The sequence below is a fragment of the Notechis scutatus genome, chromosome 15, assembly GCF_049901735.1.
Source record: "Notechis scutatus isolate UNSWTSFEM ecotype Mainland chromosome 15, rNotScu1.2, whole genome shotgun sequence".
NCBI lineage: Eukaryota > Metazoa > Chordata > Lepidosauria > Squamata > Elapidae > Notechis > Notechis scutatus.
In genome coordinates, this window is record NC_142023.1 from 10,112,387 (window position 1) to 10,128,832 (window position 16,446).

The 16,446-nt window shown below is 44.2% G+C and overlaps 1 protein-coding gene across 4 annotated transcripts in view; it reads left to right on the forward strand.

The window, feature by feature from the left end:
- Positions 1-16,446, forward strand: part of MED27 (mediator complex subunit 27) — a 64,965-nt gene that overhangs the window by 13,433 nt on the left and 35,086 nt on the right. For all 4 annotated transcript variants that reach the window (XR_015745425.1, XM_026687295.2, XM_087944133.1 and 1 more), the window contains exon 3: positions 11,487-11,617. Coding sequence is in view for 3 of the 4 variants with exons in the window: in XM_026687295.2 (XP_026543080.1) it covers positions 11,487-11,617 (131 nt within the window). In the remaining variant the exon portion in view is untranslated. The remainder of the gene's footprint in view (positions 1-11,486; positions 11,618-16,446) is intronic.

Sequence of the window (16,446 nt, forward strand, 5' to 3'; positions counted from 1 at the left end):
CAAGATGAAAAAACCCTTTTTCTTTCTGAAGGAAAGGAGCTCATTATCAAGAGCATTTAAGCCGAGGAGGCATTTAATCTTCCTTAATCATTTGCATTCTTGAGAAGAAGGAGGCCAGTGGCAGCTGTCCCGCCCGGCCAAGGCTGGTGGAGGAATGCGCTGGCTTTCTAATGACTTGGACAAATCTATTTTAATTCCGCTCATGCGGAGCGCAATCCAAACCGAAGCCCCTCCCCCCAAAAAAGTGAGGGGAATGTTTTTACAAGCCTCTTTATTTCTAATTAATTTGATGGCTTTCCAAACCCGTTTTTATATTCCACTTCCCCATTCCTGCATTCAGGAAGGCATAGAAAAAAAAGAAAGAAATTTGTATGAATTGGACGTGAAAATTCAAGAAGAAAAATATTCTGCAAATATGAGAGTGGGCGTTTCTGTCCCACCGTTTCATACTGGGCATTATCCTGGAGCTTTTTGTTTTCTTAAAATGGTCAACAGGATACAATTTTTTCTCTCTCTCTCTCATTTATCTTTTTTTTTTTATCTTTCTCTCTCTCTCTCCTCTATATCTGCCTATCTCCCTCTCTCTCTTTCCACCTCTCTCTCTCTCTCTCCCTCCCTCCCTCCCTCCCTCCCTCCCTCCCTCCCCTCTCCCTCTCTCTCCATGAAGGTATTCTCATTCAGGTAACACCCCATCGCCTTGCTCTCTGGGTAACCACTACGCTTTTTATGTTCATTTCTCTTTCTTTCATCAAACCTGAAATAAACGTATATGAAATAATAATGGGCCGGGAAGATTGGGGTCTGAACTTGGATTTTATCTTTGTCTCTATCTTTTGGGTGATTGTGGCTTCAGCCATTCCAATCGAGGGATTCTGGGGCGTGAGTAAATAGCACCTTGTTTAAAAGAAAAGAAAAGAAAAGAAAAGAAAGAAAAATCCAAGTGAAACTAATAACGATTAATACCTTGTCTGTGTCAGCCTCCACTCTGATCTTTCAGCGATAAAGACTGACCCGAAACGGCAGCTTTTACACAATTCTTGGAAATGCTCATATAAAATAAGAATATTGGCAGCTTGTCTTGATCAAAGTCAATGTTGTCTGAACCAGCCCTTTTGCTGATGCCTCTGGCTTCCCGTCACTCATTCTGGCAGTTCTCCTTCCTTCCTTCTTCCTCTTCCTCTTCTTCCTCTTTCTCCTCCTTTTTTTTCTTCCTTTTCTCCACCTCTCCTCCTCCTCTTCTTTCTTCTTCCTCTTCATCTCAGCCTCCTCCTTCCTTCCTTCCGTCTTCTTCCCCTTCTTCGTCTTTCTCCTCTTTTTCTTCCCCCTTCTCTTCTTCCTCTTCCTCTTTTTCTTCCCCCTCCTCTTCTTCCTCTTCTTCTCAACCTCCTTCCTCCTCCTTTCCCCTTCCTCTTCCTCCTCCTCCTCCTTCCTGCCCGCCGCCTCTTTTCCTTCCTTTTCTATTCCTCCTCCTTGCCCTTCCAACCTTCTGGTCCTGATATTTCCTGAATGCTGCCCGACTTTCTTGACCCAATAAATGGCACCCCCTTATGACCTTGCTTCCCCCCACCCTCCACTAAAGGTGGCCTTGAGGGTGAATCCACCTTGCTTTTTTTTTTTCCAAACTTTTATTTTAAGGACTGACAGGATTGGGTGCCTGCGGGGCATAAAATGAGATTTAAATTGGCCTTTCCAGCTAAGATCTCCTCTCCCCTTTCCCCCCAGCCCATTAAAGGCTCCGATAATATATACAATTTCATTTCCATTCAGGTTGGCTTGTACCTGTTAACGTTACGCTGCTGCTGTCCGTGAGATCTGTACTCTTTTATTATTAATATATAGCGAGCAAGCGAACAGAGAAAGCACCTCTCACTTTAGGATAGATGATTAGGAGGCTGAGTTGCCTTGTGGGAAAGCCGCAAATTGAAATGGAAGAGGACATAAAAATTCTAACAGCACCTGCTCGATTTGGTCAGGGGGCTTTCTGAAAAATCCCTGTCATTTGAAGCAGAAAGATACCTCAGAAAGAGGGCTTCTTCTCCTCCCCAGTGCCCATTATTAAAATCACAGCATCATCTTCACTTGGTTGATTTAAATATGTTTTCTGTAGATAGGCTGGCACAGCAAGCTCGTTCCAAATTTATTTTATCGTTGGCTTGTTGAATAAAGCACAGTAAAACTGGATTCATTCCACGTTCAAAGCCCCAGATATCAGAACACAAAATGTCTAGATTCCTCTCCTCCACGTTTCTTTTCCTCCTTTATTTCTCCTTTGTCTTGTTCTTGTTTTGTTGTTGTCCTCCTCCTCCTCTTCCTCCTCCTCCTCTTCCTCCTTGCTCTCCTTTCCCCTCCTCCTTCCCCTCTTCCTCCTCCTTTTCCTCCCCTCCTCCTTCCACTCCTCTTCCTCTTCCTCCCTTTTCTCCTCTTCCTCCTCCTCCCCTCCTTCCCCTTTTCCTCTTCCCTCCTCCTTTTTCTCCCCTTCCTCCTCCTCCCCTCCTCCTCCTCTTCCTCTTCCTTCTTTTTGTCCTTCTCTTCCTCCTCCCCCTCCCCCAAATGGTTGTAAGTCCATGAGTATAATACCTTGAAAGAACACCTGAGAACTATTTCTAGCCCAGCAGCATTCCTCGCCCCCCCCCCAAAAAAAATTCCTATCGTTCTTGTTCTCCAATTCCACCTTTTCTTCCCCTGCTAAATATTTTACCCTCTTTTAATGAAGGGGCAAAGAAGAAACTATCGCCATTCCCAAAGAAACGTGACAAGATCGGTTGTAAAAGAACATCTACCGAGGCCCTGCTCCCACCTGTTAATTGTTGACAGTTTATCGCAGGGTTTATTTCCTCCTCCCCCACCCCCATTTTTTTTTTAAATTTCGAGTTTTGCTGCAATCATTAAATCGTGGGTTTCTTTTTCTTCTTCTTCTTTTTTTTTGCAATAGCAGATGCCATTCCTCCCACGCCTCAATTAATTTGCAAAACACGCTCAGGTTCCCTAGATAATGAAATGCCGAATGCTTTCTAGTGGCAAAGCAGAGCCGTGAGAAAGGAAGGCAGGGGGGTAGGTGGGGTAGGCGATATGCAAAAATATGCCCCCCCCATCGATGCCAAAGGAGCCACACGCATTGTGGTCAGTCCCAGAGAAGCCCTGCCACATGAATTCATTTAGAAACATTTAAAAAAGAAAAACCCACAGCCGAAAAAGACTTAACGCTCCCTCAAGTTTGTTCTTTGAGTTTGTTTTGGGTTTTCTTTATAATTTGTTGATTTATTGCTAGAGTAGGGTAGAATAGAAAATAGAATAGAATAGAGAATAGAATAGAATAGAACAGAACAGAACAGAACAGAATAGAATAGAATAGAATAGAATAGAATAGAACAGAACAGAACAGAACAGAACAAAACAGAATAGAATAGAATAGTTGGAAGGGGCCTTGGTGGTCATGTGGTCCAACCCTTCCCACTCAAGCAAGAGACCTTACATCATTTCTGACAGACGGGACTCCAGTCTCTTCTTGGAAGCCTCCAGGGATGAAGCTCCCACAACTTCTGTTCCATGGGTGGATTGTTCTCACTGTCAGAAACTTCCTCCTTATTTCCAGGTTGAATCTCTCCTTGGTCAGTTTCCATCCGTTGTTCCTTGTCTGGCCTTTGGGTACTTTGAGAAATAGCTTGACCCCTTCCTCCTCCTCTCTGGGGCAGCCCCTCAAATACTGGAAGATGCTCTCCTGTCTCCCCTGGTCCTTCTCTTCCCTAGACTGGCCAGGCCCAGTTCCTGCAACCGTCCATCGTATGTTTCCCCTAATCCTCTTTGTTGCTCTTCTCTGCACTCTTTCTAGAGTCTCAACATCTTTTTTAAAACTTCAAGGCAACCAAAACTGGATGCAGTATTCGAAGTGTGGCCTAACCAAAGCATTACAAAGCTCTCTCTCTCTCTCTCTCTCTCTCTCTCTCTCTCTTTCTTTCTTTCTGCGTCTTGTTTCACATCAAGAATATTATGGATTCCGTAAATAGTTTTGAAATGCCAGTTGGTGATATATGGGTCTCCTTAGCACTTCTTTGATTTATGTCCTCTGCGGTGGAAAATGGGGGGGGAGAGAAAAAGCAAGGAAGCGAATTATAAAGAGGTGGGGGCCACTTCACTCCCCCCAGCCTTTCTTAAAACCTGTTTTTTCCCCCTCAATCCAACTTGATGGGTTTTAAACATTTTTTTAAAGCAAAAACAAAAAACAAAACCCGCCCGTTTTAACACTTCGAAGAGCTTTAATGGGTCGGTGCTAAATTTAGAGCTGTTTCTGGCAAACGGTATCCTGGAATTTGATAATGCTGCGAGGGCTAAACGAGAGGAATAAGAGCGGGGTTTTTTTAGCAGCCTGGTGGGTTTTTCCTGCCCTGGGTTTGATCAAAGGGCCTCGCCGTGTTTCCATAAAAACAGGCAATCCTTGACCTCATTCAGCGCTCGTCGGAAGCTTTCCCTGTTGCTGAAAGGAGCGACTTAGGCTTGTTTGACACACACTTACGATGATCACGGCACCCCCACCATGAGAAGATTAACAGGAATAGTAATGCAGACTGTCCTAAGAAATCAAACCACCAAGTTTCCATGACCACAAGTCAGTTTTTCCCAAAGGTGCTTCTTCAGGAGGCAACTGGACTTCCTTTGGTTTTCTTTGAAGCCATTTCACTTCTGCTCCCAGAAGCTTCTTCAGCTCTGAGTGAATGGTGGGGAAACTGAAGTATTCAGTCAGAGCTGAAGAAGCTTCTGGGAGGAGAAGCGAAATGTCTTCAAAGAAAAAAAAACAGTCCACTTGCCTCTTGGAAAAAAAGCACCGTTTGGACAACCCATGACTTCGAATCTCCGTAAACACAGGTCAGTTTCTCCATCAATTTTTAACCAGAATCTCAGCTTTGCAGAGAAGCGGTTTTCCCCCATCCTCTGTTCCCAAGCAACCGTGTTGTTTGTTTGGCCCCAAAATGCCGCCTTCCTTTTAGCTATTTTTTGCTGGTTGATCGACAGTGGAAAAAGTGAACATGAGGTTGGCGGAGTAACAGGGTTAAAGATGCTCAAAGGAAGGTGAAGACAACTCAATTACACGATTTGCAAAAAAAAACAAAAACCCACAACCCTCTGCCTTGCTCAACCACAGAAATTCTGGCCCCATTTGTGGCCGTTATCTGAGGACTGCCTGTCACCTGTTCTGCAGATTTTTCACTAGGATTCCCAGAATTAATATTATTTTAATCTACACAGATAGATCTTGACTTATGAAGAGCCCAACCACACTCTGCGGTAGCCTCATCTGCTTCTCCTTGTTTGCAATGTGGTTTGTTACCCACTTTTTGCAACATCTTCTAAACATGTAGATTATTGCAGGATACGGATTTATATTTCTGCAGATATTGCTGTTCTTCTCTAGGCAGGTGTTTCCGTCGGCTATTTTTCCCCAGTGTTGGAGTTACACCACTGTCCCTTTGATCTCACGGGGCTTCCTGGACAGCAATAGTTTTTAATTTTATTACCATCGTCACCCCTGGACAAGGTATGGTCTTGTGACCTGTACCTGAAATGATTTCCCACCCAATGCAGAGGTGGAATATATTTGCTGAGTGAAAATGTAACTTGTAATAAAAAAAAAATGACGTGAAGAGATGATTCGTGAGGAAACTTTACAGCAAAGGGAGCCACATTTTCAAGCCCTGGGGGTCTTCCCATATAAAAAATAAACATGAAAAGTCTTTTAAAAACACACACACACACACACATAAAACTCTGAGAATCTGGCAAATTCTTTGTACTTTGTGCGATTGAGTGGTTCTCCCACCAAACCTTATTATAGCTTATATCTTGCAAGAAATTGTGATGTGAATTTCCTAATCCTTCCAAGATTTGACAAAATCAAGAGTTGGGCAGTTTTCCAAACTGTCCCAAAAGTGTTTTTTTTTTTTTCAAAAGGTCGCTGGACTTTGTTTCTTGGCAGCCAGTAGAAAGAGCTAGGCAGCAGTCAGATAAAAGGCAGCTGAGCCCCAGGGTCATGCTCCTGTTGGAGACTGACCCTGAGGGAGAGGAGGAACAGCCGACAGGGAGTGGGAGTGTGGCTCTGGAGGTTGTGAGGAACTGGGGAAGGGCACAGGCCGGCTGGGCATTCAGAGGAAGACCCAGGCCCATTCCATCTTCATCCTAGGGCACGCAGGGAAGAGAGGATAAGGGAGAGACGGGAATGGTGTGGTCTACGGGAAGGAAAGGGCCCTGATCCCCTTCATGGGCTGCAGCTGTGAGGACTGTTTAAAAGGACAAACTGCGCATGGCCCAGTGCTGGAAGCAAAGCGTGAAATAATTCTAGTCTTTCATTGCTTATCTGAGTTCTGGCGTCCTTCCCAGTGTGTGTATTTCGATATCTGTGGACGTCTTCAAGCCCTTATCCTGCCGTGTCTCATAAATTGTTTCAGTGTGGTTTGTGTTGTTTTTTCCTACTTATAATTTATATGTATTTTGAGTTTGAACGGCACTTCTTCCTTTTCGCAACTGTTTGTGGGGGAGGTTTTTTCTTCATTCAAGGATAATTGGAGTTTTGAAGCCAAGTTGGAGGCATTAAAGGAACTTTATTCTATTTTTGTGACTTGGTTATTTTTTGTGTCACGCCCCGGGGTCATCACACCCAAGAAGAAACAGGGATGTGGCAAACATCTCAGAAGAGACCCTCCCTAGTTTCTTGGGCTGTAAAGATGAGAAGGGGGAGAAAGGTAATTTCAGGCTTGCAAGAGTCTCTTAATGCAACCTTACAATAAAGTTAGACCTGCTGCTTTTAGTCAGACATCTAATCTGGACTGCCTCATAAGGCTTAGAAACTTAAGAGGCAAGACCCTAAGAAACAGCGGTTGTTTTCTTGTTTGGGGGCGGCTGGTTGCAGCGGCTTCCAAGCAAAACCCACCGAAGTCTTCGCAAGCTCTCTTGTCTCCTTTTTTTCCTTGCCGATTTGCTTCCTTTGGTCCAAGCGGTCGTGGATGTTACCTTGCCACCCATTAAGAACACAGTTGTTCCTTTCTTTACGGTTTGGGGAGGGGGAAACAGACCGACAACGGTTAAGAGGGTTAAACCATCTGCCAATACAGCCCTTTAAACTAATAAATTACGTGGTCTACCACCGTAGACGCTCTGGTTCAATCTGTTCTGAAGACGTCTACAACGGCAGCAGCAATAGAGAATTATCTAGCCGGCGTTCAGGGATTCCCGGGGCCGCCTCTCTCTCTTCCCTCCCGCCCAGAAATTTGCTATAATAAGATTCCTTGGGGGAATCTGATTGGCTGTGGCTGATTCAGAGTGACAGGACGGAGTAAAGGGATCAGGTAGATGGCGAGTTGTTGCTTTTATTGGAAGAAGATGGGGAAAGGCAAGCCATGAATTGCTTTGCTCCAAGTCTCTCTGATCCGGGCACGGCAGAGAATTGACCCCACAGCAATGGGAGGGGAGTGGGGGGGCCCTAAGAGGCCAGTTCTTGATTTGCGAGAATAGTCTGCGCAGAGTCCCTGGGTTCCTTCAGTTGTGGCTGCTGGTTTGAATTGGTTCCTATAAAGGAGAATATTTGTAGCTCAGGATTGAAATGAGAAGTCCTTAGTGCTCTCTGAGCTGGGTGGTTTTCTTGCAGACGTTTCATGACCCAACTAGGTAACGTCATCAGTGCTAGAAGGGAGTGGGACTTTCTCTCTGTTTATATACAGAAGCTCTGAGCTGGGTGGTTTTTCTTGCAGACGTTTCATGACCCATCAGTGCTAGAAGGAAGTTGTGCTTGTAGAGAGGAGGAGGAGGGTAAGGAAAATAAAAGAGAAGGATGAGAGAAGGAAGGCAAGGAAAAGGGGGGAGGATGTTGTTCATGGGGGGGGGGGGGGACACAATAGACCATAACGTTGGTTCTCGTTGCAAATTCGAGCTGCGAAGATGGAAAAACCAGGAGCGTCTGACATCTTGAAGCGTTGTCTTCCAAACTCCTACCGTCCCCCCTGCGTTCATGGATTTCCCATTTCGGGCATCTCACGTGAGAAGCACAGATTTGCACCAAATTTCTCCAGCCTCCAGGCCAGGGTTTTGGGGTGAAATGATTCCCCCTCCCCGCTTTCTCTTCTCTGGCAGAGAAGAACGAAGAACGGCGTAAGCCTACGGACGGCCCTCTGGACCGCGTGATATATATCAGCTGCCGAAACGGGAACGGTGTTACCAAGCACGGTTTTGCTCTCTTCCCTTCGTCCCATTTCTTTTTTTTCTAACATGGGTCTCAAAGAAAAAAAAAAGATTAGGTGGCTTGGAGGTTTTGTTTCTATTTTTATTCTGCAGGTGTTGGGTACGGCGAGACCATTTGCTGGGTGTGAGTTGGATGCAATTAATTGGACTTGCCGGCGTGATTTGTGATCATTCCTTCGATTTTGCTTCTCAGTCTGAAAGGTGGACAGCATTTACACAAATATCACTATGGAATTAAGCGTCTTCTTGAGATGCGTCTGTATCTGGTGTAGTCATACTCAAGAATCCACACTCACTGGCACAGATGATGTCATGTAGTTGGGTAATGAAACGTCTGCAAGGAAACCACCCAGCTCAGCTACTGTATATAAACAGGAGAGAGCCACACTCCTTAGCACTGATGTATATAAACGCTGCAAGGAAACCACCCAGGAGCTACTCTGAGGAGTAGAGAGGGCATACCAGGACACTCCTTAGCACTGATGGTATTCCCTAGTTGGGTGATGAAACGTCTGCAAGAAAGCATCCAAGCTCAGACAGCACCAAGGATCCCACAGTCATCCTCCTCTATTCCACCCACACCCTTCTAATGTAATACTGATGATGTTCCCTAGTTGGGTACTGAAATGTCTTCAAGAAAACAAGAAATCTCAGAACTACTGTATATAAACAAGGAGCAAGCCACATTCACTACCTCTGATGATGTTCCCTAGTTGGGTCGTGAAACGTCTGCAAACAACCAAGCTCAGAGTGCACCAAGGACTACAGATTAACAACACTGGGTTTTCCTGTAGTATTTCCAGTCAACATCCATATGGACTAACAGGCTTCCTTCCCTCCTCTCCTATTCCGGCGTTCCCTCTTAAACCATCTTCCCTGAGCCACTGTATGCCTAGGACTAATCACAATCCATTACCTTAATGGTCCAGTTATTTTTCCTTCCTCGGCTCTCCAGCTCCAAATTGTAATTGTAAATGTGTAATCCACGCATTATCTTAATTGAGCCTCCGATTATGTGGCGCGGACAGTTAAGAAACCGGGACGAGTAAATTGATCATTTTTGGATTGGCCCGACGAGCCTGTTCCAAGTCCCCGAAACAATGAGGCGCTTTCAGTGGGGGACGTGCTGACCCTCAGGACTGTAATTGGCTCGGTTTTCTCCAAATGGAAAGGAAGACGTCTTTGGGGCATTCCTGTGTACTTAAATATTTGGCCCCCCAACCACAAAAAAAACGAGGAATGCGGAGAGAAGAAAGTTGGTAACTCCCTCCAAGGCCTTTAAATTACCGACTGAGAATCGAGATCAGCCAAAAGAACATGCATTTCCGCAAATTAGTTTGTCCCTTAGTTTATGGTCCGTTCTTCCAAAAAAAGCAGACTCGGAGGAATGGTGTTTTGAAGCGTGAGGACCGGTTGCAAACCACTTTTTTTCAGTGCTGTTGTAACAGGGTTGTGGAGGGAAATGGGCAGTTCAGAAATAGAAAATATAAATACAGAAATAAAGAAAATAAACTCAGAGCAGTCGCTTATACGACTGGTTGTTAGTATCGGTAACCCTCTGTACCGCTGTCTCTGCAGGTGCTGAATTACTTAGATGGAGGGAAGGAGGGAGGGAGGATGGATGGATGGATGGATGGATAGAGAGATAAGTAGGTGGGTAGTGGGTGAATGGATGGATGGATGGATATACACACACACATGCACACACACATATATATCCATCCATTCATCCATCCATCCACTCTATCTATCATCTATCTATCTATCTATCTATCTATCTATCTATCTATCTATCTATCTATCTATCTATCTCTTATCTATCTATCCATCCATCCATCCATCGTGGCCTCTGCTTGCAAAGATTTTCTGTAAACCAGACCCTGCGAAGTCCCTCGTCTCCAGATGAAAAGGCCTGCCTTCCTAAAAATAAAACGGCCAGCCTTCCCATGATAAACCTCTCTCCATTTGGCCACATTGTTGGTTGTCATCTTCTCAGTCCCTTGCTGATGTCGGAGGCCTCATCACGCTTGTTGTGAAAGTCCTTCCATTTCCCAGACAAAGCGTAGGACGTTTGGCCAGAGAGACCACAAAACACCATATGGCCAACTGTGGTCTAGTTTCTTCCAGAGCCCATGCTTTCTAGGGGAAATGCTTCGGGTGGCATCAAACGACACTTTTTTGGGAAGGGAGGCTCAGTTTCTGGGCCAAAATCCTCCTCATCCTGGCTTAAGGAAGCAATGGAATGAAATAAAAGGAGGCCCTTTCTTGGTGTTTGAACATCCCTCATTCTTTTTAATCTAACTTGTTAAGGTTTTTTTTTTATAGAACATAAAAATACAAAGAAAGGAACATAAATAGAAAGAGGAATGGAGGGAGAGAGAAAGAATAAAGAAAAAGAGCATAGAAGTGCAAGAAACAAAACAAAACAAAAAAAGAAAGAAAACTCCTCCAAAAAGCGCTTCTAACTTCTTTTATGAAAGATATAAATGAAGCTTAAATTCAATGCTTACTTTAGAATTCTACTATGGTGTCCATTTTTCAAACTGTCAGTAATTTTTTACCAATCTTCAAATCCACATGTCATAATTTGGTACGGATCCCACCCACCCACCCTATTTTTTTAACCAAAAGTCCAACAAAGGCTTCCGTTGAGAGTTACATTGTGCAAATGTTTTTTTTTTTAAATTATTCTAATGAGAGGAGTTGAGCATTTTACCTTCTCTGCTAGTTCCATCACTTTTACTAAACCGCTCTTCTGTTGTCGGTATTCATTTTTTAATATTTTTTGTATCCTGCTTTATTATTTTTACAAGTAACTCAAGTTGGCAAACAAACCTAATCCTCCTTCCTCCTTCTATTTTCCCCAAAACAACCCTGTGTGGTGGGTGAGCCGTGCTGAGAGGTTGTGACTGGCCCAAAGTCACCCACCCACCCAGCTTTTATGCTTAAAGCAGGACTAGAACTCCCAATCTCCTGCTGGCTTTCATGCCTAAAATGGGACTAGAACTCACCACCGTCTCCTGGTGATTGGCCCACAGTCACTCAACCAGCTTTTATGCCTAAAGTGGAACTAGAACTCTCCCACTTTCTGGCCTGGTGCCTTAACCAGTAGACCAAACTAGCTATCCTACTGTTATGGTACAATCTTCACAATACAAAGTGGTGTTTCTATTACCCAAAATAAGATAAAACTACCCTGATTCTTTCCTAGTATTTTGTCCCTCAACCTCATGAGCATTTGTCATTTTTATTCTTATTTCCAGCTACAGTATCACACCGGCCTGGCCTCTGGTCTTCTGAATCAGCAGTCCTTGAAGAGGTCAGCGAACCAGATGGGGGTCTCCGCCAAGCGCAGGCCAAAAGCTCAGCCCACCACCTTGGTGTTACCACCTCAGTAAGTGTCCACCGTGTGCATGTGTGAAAGGCCTTTGAATGAAACCTGGTTTACAAAAGGAATCCTGGTTTTTGTGGGTCAGAAGTGCTGGTTTCTTTCGGGCCTGAGGCAGGACTAGAACTCACAGCCCCCTGGTGATTGCTGCAAAGTCACCCAGCCGGCCTTCATGCTTAAGGTTGGGTTAGAAATCACAATTTACCACTTTCTAGCCTGTTGCCTTCAACATGAGACCAAACTAAAAGGTAAAGGTACAAGTTCTCCTCGCACATCCATGCTAGTCGTTTCCGGCTCTAGGGGGCGCTGCTCATCTCCGTTGCAAAGCCGAAGACCCAGCGCTGTCCGAAGGCGTCTCCGTGGTCACCTGGCCGGCCTGACTAAACCCCCAAGGCGCATGGAACGCCCTTCCCTTCCCACCAAAGGGGGTCCCTGTTGTTCTACCTGCATGTTTGACATGCTTTCGAACTGTTGGGTTGGCAGGAGCTGGGATGAGTAATGGGCGCTCACTTTGTGACCAGCGCTGGGGGTTCGAACCGCCAAACCGCCGACCTTTTCTGATCGACAAGCTCAGCGTCTTAGCTTGGTGCAATGTGGGAATTGGGTCAACCTGTTGTGGGGATACTACCCTGTCAATGGAGGGTCCTGGTGCATCTTTGTGAAGTATGGAGCCGCTCTGTGGAAGTAGTTTGAGATGGGCAGAGATGGGTGAGGGCATAAAAGGACACAGGGAACGTTTCTTTTCAGTTTTCCACCTAGCTGCCATCGTTTGCAGACTGACGGATTGTCCTCTGTCTCGTGTGTGTGTGTGTGTGTGTGTGTGCATACATATATGTGTGATTTTTTCCCCCAGCCGTCCTCCCCACCCAACAAAGCCGGCTCCATGCTTTGCTTATAAGTTTCTCTCCGATTTGCTCATTATTCTCCATCAGCCTGACAAGAAAAATGGAACGAGGGGCTGAAATTAAATAATTGCTTAAAACTTTGAGGTGAGCTGCTCGTCCCCCCGGATTTCCCTACCGGGTGAGGAAATAGGTTTTATGTCTGGCTGAGAATCCTCCAGTCGGGACCTGATTTAAAAATGGCACTTTTTTGGGAAGGGCGGGTGGAAATGAGAGACTGGGAGAAGAGGGAATAAGGGGAATTTGGTGTGTGTGTGTGTGTGTGTGTGGAATTGCTTTTGGGTTTCTCGCCCTCTCTTCGGAGATTTTGGGGAGTGTTGTGGAACGTCCATGATTCGATCTTGAAATTTGACAGCCCATATAACCAGGTTTAATCATAGTTTGGAGAGAAGGGGGGGATTTGGACAAGTGCTGACCTCATTTGATGCTAGAACAATGTGATCCAGACAAGCAGATTTTCCAAATCTTTGGTTAGCCCCTTTTTAAATGAAAAATAAAAAAATGATCAAACTGCAATGCTAAGCATCTCGCTGAGGCAACTATAATGAAAACATGATAGAAATCATTAAAACAAAAAATAAAATTGAGAGAGAGAGAGAGGGAGAGAGAGAGAAAGAGATGCCATGAATGAGAGAGATGACATAAATGGATGGATGTGGATGGATGGGTGGATAGATAGAAACATAGACAGATGAGTGATGGATGGATGAATGGATGGATGGATGGAAAGAGAGAGATGTGCTATGAATGAGTGGTGTTATAAATGGATGGGTGGATTGATGGATAGATAAATGGTGTGTGGTTGGATTGATAGATTAGATGGATTGATAGATTAGGTGTGTGAGAGAGATGATGGATGGATGGATGGATGGATGGATGGATGGATGGATGGATGGATGGACGGACAGATAGATACCTCAGTTCCGGACCTAAAATATATTTATAGCACTAGCACGTAGACTTATATACCACTTTCCAGTGCTTTCCAGCCCTCTCTAAGCGGTTTACAGAGTCAGCCTCATTTGACCCACCTCGGAAGGAGGGAAGGCCGAGTCAACCTGGAGCCAGTCCTGCCCTCTAACCACTGCGCCACTGCTACTCATAATGTGCTTATTTAATCCATTTATATAGCCAGTAAGGGCTTTTATTTATGAAAGGCAAAATGGAGGTTTCCCCTGGAATCAGCCCTGATCGAATCTCCACACCGTCAGCTCTCTTTCAATGTCATTCCTTGAAACTGGGCTGAGGGTTATTTTCCCTCCTTCCTTTGCTCTTTCCTTCTCCCTTTTTCTCCTCTTCCTCCCCTGTAAAACCCCCTCAAAGGGGGGCTGTGACTCTTTCCCCTCTTTTTTGCCTGCAGAGTTGAGAGTCGGAAACAGCGTCTCCCCCAGATTGTAAAAGCATTTAGAAAAACCGAATTCAGTGGAGAATAGTTCCATCCTGTTCCATGCTCTGTTTTATGTCGCTTTCCACCTTGAGCTGGTCGCCTCCCACTTAATCAAACTTCCTAGTCATTCTGATCAGTTTTATATGCAACCATCAGTCTTGGGTTCCAATAACTAACTCACTCTCTCTCTCTCTCTCTCTCTTTGAGTGGAGCCAAATTTAGTCATGTAAAATGCAAGACGCGCAGCCGTTAGATTGACATGCTTAATTAATTTCACAACTAATGCTCATTTTATGTCTGTAATGTATCATTGGCCGTAATAAAGAATTTCTCTGAGCTTTTCCATGGTCATATCAACCTGAAGTAGATTAATTTATACTGGTTAGCATTCTTTTTCCTTGGTTGTTTTTTTCAAAGTACAGCTGAGCCTGTAAGTACAAAACTGGAGAATTTCTTCTGGGTGGATGGATGGATAGACAGATGGAAGATAGGTGGATGGATGGATGGATGGATGGATGGATGGATGGAGTGATAGATGGATGATAGGATAGAAGAAATAAATATAGATAGATACTGTAGATAGAGATAGATAAATAATGATAGAGTGAGAGAGATATGATAGAGTGATAGAATGATAGATTAGAGGAAAAGAGATGGATGGAGGATGGATGGATGGATAGATAGATAATGATAGAGTGAGATAGATATGATAGAGTGATAGAATGATAGATTAAAGAGATGAATGGAGGATGGATGGATGGATAGATAATGATAGATATGATAGAGCAATAGAATGATAGATCAGAGGAAAAGAGATGGATGATGGATGGATGGATGGATAGATAATGATAGAGTGAGATGCAGAGTGATAGAATGATAGATCAGAGGAAAAGGGATGGATGGATAGATGCATAGATAGAGATATACTACAGATGGATGGATGGATGGATGGATGGATGGATGGACACAGACACAAATAGAGATGATAAGATAGATTTTACAAATAGATAAAAGGGATTAATGGATGGATGGCTAGATCTTAATTTATAGACAGAATTGGTCCTGTATCCAACCTTTGTTGTCTTCCTCTATCCGTACAACTTTGTAGGAATTTTGTCTAATTCTAACCGTGGGTGCAAACAGTGATTTGCTGTAGCAAAAAAAAAAAAAAGTAGGAAATAATATCTGCCAAAGTAAAGATTTCTATTCCGGAGAGATCGGAGAAAGCTAAACTTCGAGTAATAACTTCGACTCTTCTAAATGTCTTTACTACGATACTGATTTTGCCTTTCCCCGCTTCCTCTCCCTCTCTTTCTCTCTCACTCACAGGCCCTTACTGGCAAACGCTGCATTAAGTTAACAATATTCATTAAGCACCGCCGAGATAATATGCAATAAAGGAATAATCCACGGGCCTAGGTCTCTGCTTCTCCCTGGAAGAGTTAATATAATTAAAGATTAAAATACTGTGTGCTTTTTTGAGACAGAGATCCCTTTTTTATACAAAAGGGGAATTGCATTAATAAGGAAGAGATCATTTTCCAATAATGTGCAGTATGAAAGGAGATGTTTTTGATATCCTGCTCGTGCAGCTTATCATGCCGTCCCTCGCAGGCTGAATTTTTTGGACATTAAATTAGCAAGTGGGAAAAAACCCAAAACCCACCAGAATTGATTTTTGAAGAATGATACAAGTTGGGGGACATACTCCCTGCCTCTTGTCAGTCTATATAATCAGCTTACGTTGGCTACCTGATGTTGGGGTGATTTAAAGGAATGACTTACAACCATTTCATTTAATGTCCATTCGAAGTTACGACAGCACCAGAAAAAAGGCACTTAGGGTTATTTTTCACACTTACGATGGTTGCAACATCCCCATGGATTCAGTTGCCGAATGTCTGAATTTGGATCCCGTGATCGCGATCTTAAGGGTGGACAACGGTCGCCACATCCCGGGGGAGGGGGTCATGTGATCCCCTTTTGCCACCTTGTGACAAACAATCAGGAAGCCAGATTCACTTAACAACCATGTGGCTAACTGAACAACTGATGGAGGAAGAGCCTGTGCCTCGGGAACCATCCGATAAGGGCACGGGGAGCCCTCAGCTGCATAACAGACAGAGGAAGAAACCGAGAAAGGAACCTCCCTAACTTAGGTCAGGCTTCGAAAAGAGACAGCGAGCGAATCTGCACTTTCAGACCTGCAAGATTCTCTTACGTCTTCATGACTCCTGAAGTTTCTTGTCTTCTCCCTCCAAATGTTACGAACGCTACGTGGCCAATTGTTAGGGACTGGAAGCAATTTAAGGTAGCTGCGATTAAATCTTGCTTAAGTTCTGATGATCTCTGGGAGATCGCAAGCTAAGGCCCTTTGCTCTTTTTGTAAAAGAGAAAAAGAAAAGAAAGGGATTTTGGACACTTGGCAATAATGGTTGACATCCCAAAGGAGCTCAGATTACTTTTTCAATAAAGACCACCTCATCCCCAGCCTTCTTTAAAGTCATTGCTACATAATTTTCTGCCGGGAATGCATTAAGTAACCA